This window comes from Sus scrofa, chromosome 5, assembly GCF_054392235.1.
Source record: "Sus scrofa isolate SSC_HxYL_T2T_F1_AM1 chromosome 5, Sscrofa_HxYL_maternal_Yorkshire_Landrace_v2.0, whole genome shotgun sequence".
NCBI lineage: Eukaryota > Metazoa > Chordata > Mammalia > Artiodactyla > Suidae > Sus > Sus scrofa.
In genome coordinates this window covers 97,521,265-97,532,504 of record NC_139387.1, presented here as the reverse complement: position 1 = coordinate 97,532,504, position 11,240 = coordinate 97,521,265, and the positions used below count along the sequence as shown (strand labels likewise).

At 35.4% G+C, this 11,240-nt stretch overlaps 1 protein-coding gene across 5 annotated transcripts in view; it reads right to left on the bottom strand.

Annotated features, from left to right (window-relative positions):
- Nucleotides 1-835: 835 nt before the first annotated feature.
- Nucleotides 836-11,240, bottom strand: part of EEA1 (early endosome antigen 1) — a 124,795-nt gene continuing 114,390 nt past the window's right edge. For all 5 annotated transcript variants that reach the window (XM_084957600.1, XM_084957601.1, XM_084957603.1 and 2 more), the window contains 7 exons: nucleotides 10,208-10,393; nucleotides 8,881-9,012; nucleotides 7,132-7,317; nucleotides 5,841-6,079; nucleotides 5,455-5,575; nucleotides 4,826-4,924; nucleotides 836-4,165 (listed from right to left, as the gene is read on the bottom strand). In XM_084957600.1, the coding sequence (XP_084813726.1) occupies nucleotides 4,043-4,165; nucleotides 4,826-4,924; nucleotides 5,455-5,575; nucleotides 5,841-6,079; nucleotides 7,132-7,317; nucleotides 8,881-9,012; nucleotides 10,208-10,393 (1,086 nt within the window). In that variant the 3' untranslated portion in view covers nucleotides 836-4,042. The remainder of the gene's footprint in view (nucleotides 4,166-4,825; nucleotides 4,925-5,454; nucleotides 5,576-5,840; nucleotides 6,080-7,131; nucleotides 7,318-8,880; nucleotides 9,013-10,207; nucleotides 10,394-11,240) is intronic.

Sequence of the window (11,240 nt, the reverse complement as noted above, 5' to 3'; positions counted from 1 at the left end):
GGAAGTGACCAATCAATGGGCATAAAGTTTCAGTGAAGCAAAGTGAGGAAGCGCTGGCAACCTGCTCTGTTGTATGCTTAGCGTAGTCAAAATGCTGGATGGCAGATCTTATGTTAATTGTTCTCCCCACAATTATATGTATTTGCAGTGGAGTTCTCTAAAGCTCTCAAGAGAACATACACATACAGTGTTTGAGGGAAGTTCCTGCTGTGGCTCAGTGGTAATGAACCTGCCTAGTGTCCATGAGGACGCAAATTCAATCCCAGGCCTCGGTCAGTGGGTTGGGGATCTGGTGTTGCCGTGAGCCAAGGTGGAGGTCACAGACGCAGCTCCGATTTGGCCTCTAGCCCGGGAACTTCCACATGCCACGGGTGCAGCCCTAAAAAGATGGAAAAATGTGCTCGAGGATATACAGATTATTCTCTTCAAAGAGAAGCACGTTAAAGTAAAATGAAAAATTGCTCGTGGAACTTTGGTTCCTGGGGGGAGAAAAACAAACAGTAGAGAGCAGAGCTACATTGACCTTCAGAGAAAAACCCTTAGATGATGGCCTGGATGTTCAGTTTAGACGTACAGTGAAAGAAGGGATTAATTTAATCTTGTTGAATATTTATTTTTAGTCTTGCTATTTCTTCACAAAAATGAATGAAAAGGGGATGTCTCAAAATGCCGTAATTTCTGTTGAAATTATGAACTTAATTACTATCCTAAGTTGAACCTTAAAGCACGCCCATTGTCTGTATCCACAGGCAAAGTTCTACGTCTGCACATAAATTAATGTAAAACGGTTAATATCTTTTTAAACAGACAAAATAATTTAGTCACAGAATATATCTACTAGAAAGAAGTGATTTTAATGTCATCTTTAACATACTAAAAAAAAAAAAAAAGCAGCAATTCAATAAGGATCCTGCCATTGTTCTTTATACAGATGTAAATGTTATGCAATGTATCAGTTACATTTATAATCAATAACCTTCCACTCACTGAGTTTAGAAACCACAGTGTTGACTGAGCTAAACTCTCTCACAAATAAGGCACAACTACATGATCACAAGTAGTAAACACCATACAAACAAGGCGTCCAAAAGCTAAATGAGAAAATAGTCATGCAAAAGTATCTACAGAAGCTATGACTATGTGGTCCAGTTCAGGAAGGACAGAATGTGCTATACATACTGCATCATGTCACAATAAATTCATTCCTTCCACACAGAACTTAGCTATTTCCAATTCTATTTTACACAGTTTTACATAAATTTAGTAAGTTTATGCACAATATTCACATCTGCAACAATAACATTGATCATTAAAATTCAGGCAAAGGGCAATTAAGACAATAATGTGTGGCACATTATATAATTACAAAATACCATTCATCAAGCTCATGTCTGAGAATACGGAATTGATGGCACATTTAAATCTTACAGATCAAATCATCCATGATTTCAGCCAAAGTGCATTAAAAAAAAACTGTTCTAATCATGAATATCAAAATATATGATCATAATTTGCTCTCCACTTAAAAGCTAAACATTTTTAAGCAAATGCATGGTTAAAAAAAAGAGTGGTTTAAAGTTACCAAAACTATAAAATAATCATAAAGCCTTTTCAAGAGATGGGGAATTAACAAATTTGGCAGTTACTATTTAACATTACTGTGAGGAAACAAACTAGCTAATTCTGCATTAAGAGGTAGTTGAACAAAATTATGCACTGCATTGAGGTTTTTCTGTTTGTTTCCCTCATTTTTCTCCAAAATAAACAAATCCTATACCAGCAGCTTTGTATTCTTTCTGCCAAAAATTTCTGCAGGTATAGCTTATTGTACACTAACCTAGCAAGACTTGATTTTAACCCACATTTCTGTGCTGGAGTTTAGAATTTACTCACATGGGATGCCAGTGTGCTTTGCTTTAGAGCTGAGACTCCATACATGCCAACTCTAAACCACTGACAGATAGTACCAGCAGAACCAATAAACATTCAGAAGATGACTTTTTAATTTTAAAAAAAAACCCTTTTTGTTTCCACAATGCCTTGAATTGGTGAATTAATAGCAAAATAATAGATTTCATTTCTTATTAAAATATAGCAGCCTGATGGGGGCCATTGAAATGAGCTTAGCTGGATAAAAAGCAGAGAATCACTCGAACACACTGGGTTTTGTTGACCCCCCAGGATTTTTTTATGAAAATGTAGGCAGGGGACAAGATAGGGAAAAGGCCTTCACTACACCCCATTAGGAGATGAAGTGAATAAATATTCTAATCCAGAAGAATTCTCCTGAAGTTTCATTATTGGAAAAAAAAAAATGGTGCTGTGAACATCTGTTTTTCCACCATACTTAAGTTACTTATATGTAGAAGTGTACAATTAAGACAATTCGAAATAATTTATATATGAAATGCATAAATTTAGCTCAATTTCTATTCTCCAGCTATTACTTTTAATAAAGATCCATTGTTATGTCTTCATTCTGTAATGCTCAAAGATACATGTTTATCGAAGTCCAGGGACTCAATCAGGGTTTTTAGTAGCTAAACAGAGTTTCCTTAAACAGTTTTTTTAAGTAATTAAGTGAATATATGGCAATCTTTTTTAGTTAGTGTATGTTATAGGTAGCGTATAAACATGATAATTTCAGCATGATATTTGAAAGCAAGTGAAAACACAGTAAACTACTGTAAATGAAATATTAGCTCCCATCTTTTCCCACTATTAACAAATGATTGCACTGAATAAGTATGTAACTTTGTATGTCTTCTCTAGAAAGAGAAAGCAATATTGTGACTTTTCCCCAGATGTGTGCCAATTTTGGAGTTTCTAAATAATTTGGTTTTGGTGATACTCTGTTACCCAACTGTTATTTCATAGCATTATTTTTGCAAAGTAAACAGATTTACAGTTAGGAAATCTCAAATTCAGAACCTTTTAATATTTAAGTCACATTCACAACTTTAAAAAATTCTTCCCTTTTAGGTAAGAAGAAAATATAAAGCAGTGTGTTTAATGTCTCCTTGTATTTGTTTTTACAGATGAAACTATAGCAGTATCAGTTACTAGCTTTAAAATGCAAAATTATAAAAGCAATTACAGTGAAACTGAGCTATACTTGAGAAAGTTAAACAAAATTACCTTGAAAAAAGAAGATCCATTAAAAAAGCAAATTCAGATTCTGGAGAGAGAATGAGGGTATAATATGAGGGTAATCTCAGAAGACTTTCCTCTTAAACAGAGAATGAGACCATTATACAACTTCTGTTATTCACCTTCCAAGTGGGGATAAGGGTAGGAAGTTTTGTAGGATTCTTAGTGAAGAATATGTGGGAGTTTAAAAATGAGATAGAAAAGGAAAAGTTAACTCTAACCTTTCAAACAGTCAACCCAAGGATAACCATAAAATAATTTTACAGAGGTGATGTAAAGTCCACCCAAAGGAATTGAATCAATATTGTTAAAACCATGTTTAAATTCATGGTTGATACCTATTTCAACATAATCTGTATATGTAGAACACTTGAGCAGTAAATTTATAATATAACAGTAATGTCACTGAGCTGTGAACCTATAGCTAAGAAAAAAGAAAGCTTTATAGTTCTATGCAAGACTTCACGAAGAAAATGTGTCACTGTGCAGCATATATGATATGGTAACATCACCCATGTACCTTTCTGTACACTAAATTTGGGAGAAGTAAGCTATGGACATGTATTTGTGTCATTTGTGAATAATGAAATTATATTTAAAAAAATACATTGCTATTCTCCATCCAAAGTTTATTTACATTTCATTGGCTAATTCTAAACTTGGCATGTAACCTGTTCCAGGGTGAAACGGAAAAAAGTAATGAAAGATGAGCCCAAGTCTCACAAAAATAGAAGAGTTTTACTTGATAACATTCCAAAATATACGAATTCTAATTTGGTTTAGTATTGCAACCACTGTCCAAATCAAAGAGTAGTAGTCCAAGACCTCTGTGAAGTGCATTTATTAAAAACCTAATGCTAGCGTAGTATTACTCTGACGTTGTGACAACCCATTATCCTTGCAAGTCATTGAAACATGAATCACAGACACGAACAGGCTTCTTAGAAGAAGGAGTTAAGGCATTTTTGGCTGAACACTCAGCACAGAAGATATTTCCACATTGTCTGCAGTGATGCTGTAAATGACAAAAAATTAAACATTTTCAAGCATAGAAACTATACCAAAATTAAGAGACTACAAGAATAGGCCAGCTGCACTTTGAAAGTATACTATTTCAAGGGTTTATTTAATAATAAATTTCAATGCTGATTTAATCCTTTGGTTAATTTGAATGCTTACTAGTTAGTCAGATACTACACTAAAAATTTCAATATGAGAGACTGACCTTAGAATTCTTAAAAAAACCATGGGAGGCATTTTTAAAGTGTTACTAAAACAGTCCTATCAGGTGAAAAACTATTTCTACTTGCCAAATGTTTCAGGCATGATTTCTCCAATCAGAATATAAATTTGAAACATCACATGATGGTATTATTTAAAATGATGTTTTAATCTCTGCCTTTCTTTAAAAGAACTCAGTGATAAAACATGAGTTTAATAATAATGATGCTGTGGTTCAGAAAATGATTATTCCAGGAAGTAAATCAGTAGGAAGGAAATAAATAAATTTAAAATTAAAATATATGCTAACCAGAAACTAGACTGCATAAATTTAATTATTCTACGTAGTTGTAAATGAAAGTTAATAACTGGCAAAACCTGGAAAGTCTATCAAAGGCAGGACAATTCTGATGGTTAACATAGTCCCTGTGGAATAAAATCCAAAACCATTTACCCGTCGCACTGTGACTGAGAAGCCTTTCCCACAGGCCATGCAGTTCTGCACTTCATTGTCTTCGGCCCACTTTCTGTTCAGTGCTTGTGTATGCTTGATCTATTAAAAAGTTTCAGCACATTATAAGATTCCACACTTTTAAGAATGATTGGATAAAATTCTAAAAATCAAATAATTTGGTCATCTTCCATTATCAAAAGGTGCTACACTCTTAAGTCTGAATGACAATAAAGCAAAGCAAGTTTTACTCCTCAAAAGCACTGGTAATTTCTGACCGTTGCTAATTTCCCATTTACTCTAACCCTAGGGAGCAGTCCTTCCGTGAGACTCGGAGCATATATATTCAGATCACTTCTTTTACACACAGCAACTCATTCATTCCTTTGTGTTCTTGACTTTTCCTAATACCGACAATTCCTGAATGACATGTCTCTCTAATCCTTGGAATCTCTTGAAGTCTTTAAATCTTCTATTTAATTACCCATAACATCTACAGTATTATTACACTGACAGCAGCCATTTAAAAGTATGCATATATGAGATTTTTTTTTTTTAATGTTCAAAATATGCTTTTCACCAAGAGGTAAATTCTAGACTAAAAAACTGCTGCGCGTCACCAGGTGGCTTACCTGAAGGGACTGATTCTCTCTGCCCAGCTCCTGCACTGCTGCAGTTGTATTATCCAGCTTTCTTTGCAACTCTAGTACTTTGGTTTGAAGCTTTTCTATTTCACCTTCTCCTTTAAGACACCTAGAACAAATCACAAAAACATTAAAAAAAAAAAATCATTCAGGACCCCCCCCTCCCCAACACAGATAATGAACTGCTTTAGCAGTTTGAAGCATAATACATTCATTTCAACTATGTGATTGTTGTAATGGATAGTTTTTAAATGGCTACTTAAATACCTGCAGGAGCACTTTTCTCAAGACTTCGGGGTTTTTTTTTAATGTGCAATACATCAGTCTTTATCACTTAGAATGGAAATAAACTATTTTTATTAGATATCGGTCACCTTTCTAGTAGTGCCCTTCTTTCATCTTGATTATTCTGAACGGTGGCTTCCAGCACTGCGATTTCTCCCCGTAAGTCGTCCGTCTGCTTCTCGAGCTCACTGACGCGCCGCTGGCTGGACTGCCACTCCTTCTTGACCGTGCCCAGGTTTTCGTTTAATGCGGTCATCTGCATGGTACGTTTCGCCTCGTTTTCCTCATGCTTCTGCACTGCTGCTGCTTTTTCTTTTATTTCAGAATGCTGAGAAAAGGAAAAACGGTGGGTAAAAAAAATCTACTACGAAAATAGTGCAAAATAAATTTGTCGAATTTAAAATACTGGCAGCATCACTACTACTACTTCTTCGGAAAAGAAGGCACTAATAAAATGGATTCCACACATATCTGTGTATTTTGAACTGGCTTAAAGGCCACACTGTTGAAATGATGTTCAGCAGGCTTCTTATAAAATCAAGCTAAAGTAAATCCATTTAAGATTTTCCTTTTTTCCACTACAGCAGGAGAAAAACCATAATTAGGGATCGCAAGGTGCCCTGGCGACAACACTGGACTTTTCTTATGTCTCAAATTACACGTGCATCCTTTGGTCTCTATCAACCTGCCGAAAAACAATACTTCAAACCACCGTGTGAACCTGACATTGCAATTCAACAAAAACATTCAGCGTCAAGTTATCTGGAGCTATTTGGACTTCATTCACTAGAGGAAAGCCAGGTGCTTCCCATTTGGCACGGCAAGTTAGGGAGGGAAGAGTGGGCTTTTGGCCACACAATTGGTCGTCACAATTCTCAACTGAAATTTCCGCTCCCCCTTATCAGCATTCACTGTGACCAAACAAATGAGTTCAGCAGGACTGACATTCGTGCCATCTACCTCAGTCTACATGGTTAGAGGTCGGTTTGTTTTACTGGCATTAAAAGTTTTTGGTTTTTTTTTTAATTATATCTTACTGAATTTTCACTTATATAGCCAAAAATATTTCCTATCACATGTCAGCTATTTAGGTCAATCAGATCTGTCTTAAATCGAACATTACAGTGTCAGTTGAGCATTTGAATTATAACTTTTAAGTAGAAAAATCCTCTCTTCCTGAACTAATTTACAAAATCGATTAGAACCCCCCCCCCCATTGTACTGGACAGCACCATGATGGACGATAATATAGGAAGAGGAATGTGTATATATGGATGACTGGGTCACTTTGCTGGACAGCAGAGATTGGCACACGATTGTGAATCAACTGTACTTTAAAAACAATTTAAAAAACACACCTCCCACCATTAACTTACTGACCAGTTTAGTTTCCTTCTCCATAAATTCTCTCTTAAGCTCATCTTCTTCCTTTTTCATCTGCTCTTTTAACATTTGCTGGTTTTTCTTCTCTTGTTCAAGGGTTGCCTTCAGGGAATCTACTTTCCCTTGAAGCTCTAATTTCTGTTGAATCAGAAGCTGTCTGGCATCCTTGAGATTTGTTACCTCCTGTTACAAGGTAAGGCCAAAATAAACCATCCTTTATAGTAAAAAAACAACAACAAAACAACACAAACCAGAGAACAGAGCTGAGTCCATATCAGATCTATTCCTTTAGCTCTAACCCTTGGTGGTCTGCTGCCTGTGCTCAGTCATGTGACCCTGGACTTTTGTAAAAGAATGTTGCCCTCAGCCTGAAACATAAACGAAAGCCTATTCTCAGGGCCCTGACGTTTAAGGATCTAAGTTTCCATTCATACAGATCAAAAGTTACAGAACAGAAAATAACAGTTGTCTGGTTGGAGGTTTACAGGAACATTCTGACCAGACCTACGTGGACAGTTCCAAGAACAAAGATTCCTATGCTAAGAAGCCTGCAACACTCCCTCCCCTTCTAGTGTGAAAGAAGCCTAAATTCCACCTTCAGTAAGATGGTTCTTTGGGGACACTGCTACACAGTCTTCTCAGTCTGAATAAATTTGCTATTCCTTGCCCCAATCAAAAAAAAAAAAAAAAAAAAAAAAAAGATTAAAGAATTTTAGGAAGAAAAACAATTATAAAAACAGAATCCCTTAAAATCTTAATTCTAAACTCTTAGATATTTTGAAGTTTGCTATCTATATAATTCTTTTATTTGTTTATTTTTTTTATCTTTTTGCCTTTTCTAGGGCCACTCCTGCGGCATATGGAGGTTCCCAGGCCAAGGGTTGAATCGGAGCTGTAGCCACCAGCCTACACCAGAGCCACAGCAACATGGGGCGTCTGTAACCTACACCATAGCTCATGGCAATGCCGGATCCTTAACCCACTGAGCAAAGCCAGGGATAGAACCTGCAACCTCATGTTTCCTAATCGGATTCGTTAACCACTGAGCCACGACGGGAACTCCCATAATTCTTTTAATTGATAGCTTTCTTATCATCTCAATAAAATCTAAATTTTTAGGGTTATTTCTCTTTATTTAGTAATCTGAAAACAAAAGTAACAGTTTCAATATATGTATAGATATTCTGCAACACAAAAGCAAAAATATGTGTTAAAAATAACAAAACACATATACAACTTAGAATAGATTTACAAGGAGATCCTGCTGAATAGCATTGAGAACTTTGTCTAGATACTCATGTTGCAACAGAAGAAAGGGTGGGGGAAAAAACTGTAACTGCAATGTATACATCTAAGGATGACCTGACCCCCTTGCTGTACAGTGGGAAAATAATAAAAAAAAAAAAAAAAAAAAAAAAAAAAAAAAAAACAATGGTGCCTGGCATAAAGTATGCTCTTTTTTTTTTTTCTTTTTATGGCTGCACCCACATCATAGGGAAGTTCCCAGGTCAGGGACTGAATCCAAGCTGCAGCTGTGACCTAAGCCAAGGCAATTCCCACTGCACTGGGAACCAAACCTGACACCTCTGCAGCAACCCGAGCCACCACAGTTTGATTCCTAACCCACTGGGCTATGGCAGGAATTCCCACAAAGTATGTTCTTAATAAGTGTGCGTGGGTGTACACAGTTTTTTTAAACAAACACTAATACAATATAGAGGAAAAACAGTGATTATCTGCACATACCTTTATGCTTTCTTGCTTGTGAGACTTGAGTTCTTCACTCAATTTAGCAATTTCTTTTTCTTGTCTACATTTAATTTCCTCAATCTCTGCCAATTTAGATTTTTCATTTACTAGTTCTTTTTCTTTTAGTGACTATAGAAAAATAATTAAAAAATAATTTCAATTAAACTGAAAAGTAATAAAATGACTGCTACTGTTTATGACTGTTTCTGCCCCTTTAACCTAAGTTAACTTGAGCAAACTACTTACCTTCTCTTGTTCCTGTGTCCTTGTTTATACAATATGAACAATAATAATGTTATAAGGACTAAATAGTAAACACTGTAAAATTAATAGTGTCTGGCCAAACAAGCTAAAACTACCTTCTTATGCTTATTAGTATTATTACTATCACTATCTTTACTATCACTATCTTTACACCTAGAGAGAACTATAATTTCTATACCACATGGCTCTTTTTAATCCTCATTTTATAGGTAAAGGGACAGAGGCTTAGAGAAGTTAAATCTATTAGAACCAAAACTAAAACAAGAGCTGCATGATCTAATGCCCTTGTAATTAAAGGCCTCTAAACTATAGTTCTGTCAGAATTTTCTGAACATGAGGCACAAATCATAAATTTCATTCCAGCTTCACCGGCCCCATCCCCACAAAAACATCCCCCAAGTTTTTAGTTGAAGATAATTTCAGTAACTGCACAATTAAGATATATATACCAAGGTCTTCATAAACTGTACACTTAAGAATATTCTGTCCACTGATGGAAATACATGATCTCAATTATGAAACCAAAAATAAAATGTTTCCTAGAATCTGCATTTCTCTTTTATATAGAAATATAACTGATCATTAAGTGTACTGGTCATATAACCAGTACTTTCAACTTTATAACTCAGCATCATTTATATAAAATAAACCCATACTTCCTCTTAGAAAAAAGCTGGTTCTTAATATTAAGAATTTTTAACACACTCAATTATTCCTAGACCTTTCATATCTGATTTCTAGATCCAGAGGATAACATGTTACATGAGAAATAACTGAGGGGCTATAATATCTTTTTTTGAATAACCAAGGGTCTATGATATAAAAAACCAGACTCCTTTGTATAACTAAAAAGTGCAGTGAGACATGGCAGGGAAGCTGTAAAGAAGAACCTCCTAGGATTAGAATCACAGTCCCACCCAGAGTCTCTTATTTGTAAACCTGACGCCCATCTTAGCCGTTGAAAATAAGGTGATGACTTTACTGGTTAAGAGGTTTGACGAGATGATCTCTATGGCCACTGCAACTCTGAAGATTCTAGGTTTATTAGAAAATAAAATACCTTTTCTTTCTGAACATCTTGTAGTGCTTTACACTGCTCCTTCAACTGCTCTTCTTTCTTGGCTGAATCTTGCTCCAAAGTAGTCCTGGCAGTCTTCAGTTCTTGAATCAATTTATTTTGATTTCCAATTTGATTCCTGTTTGAAATCAAGTCCTCCTGTGCTAGAGAAAGCTTCTCTTCTACAGACTTATAAAAACAAATTTCCCCAGATTATTATATGTAATTGTTTAGTAAATTTCTATAGAAACCTAACAGCTAACATACGCACAGTAGAAAGCAGTACACTTTAAAAAGATAGTATGTTATGCCCTTCAGCAAGATAATATGCAAACTCCAAAATGCCTGTGGTTTAAATAACAGCCTATAACATTTTAAACTCACAAAAACCTAATGACTAAATATTTTAAAGTCAAGCTCAAAATCTGTACTACTATTTTCCTCACATGCCAAGACCTACTGTTCTTCTTTGCCTCTAGATATTCATCCATGTCATTCAGCAAAACACTGCTGTATATTCCTTTTCCTGGCTGCAGGCCAGGATATGTTCATCTGCTCAGCATCTTTTTGCGCTGGAGCACCCCTGCTCCCATTTAGTGGTTTTACTGGGGCTACTTTAACCCACTGACTCCCACCAGAATAAGCAAATCCCTGAGTAGGTCGAATACCAACCCTGATGCTGGAATACCCTAAACACATAGTACTGTAGCCAAAAAAGAATTTCTGCATTATTCTGTGGTAGCTTTTTTTTTTTTTGGTCCAAAATTTTTTCTCTTTTTTCAAAATAAAATTTTAAAAATTTTGTTACTTATTCTTGATATCTGATGAAATGATATAAGGAATAGTATTAGACTAACAAGATTTATATTTAATTTTAAACTTGCTACCCTAGAATTCTCACTTCATTCAGGGTGCAAAATCTATAGTTAAATTCCATTTCTACGAACTTTCTTGACAATAAAGAATAACATGCAGCATGGTCAATTTGGAATACCCAGTCACAAACTTTAGTATTTCATAAATAATCCAGCAGATG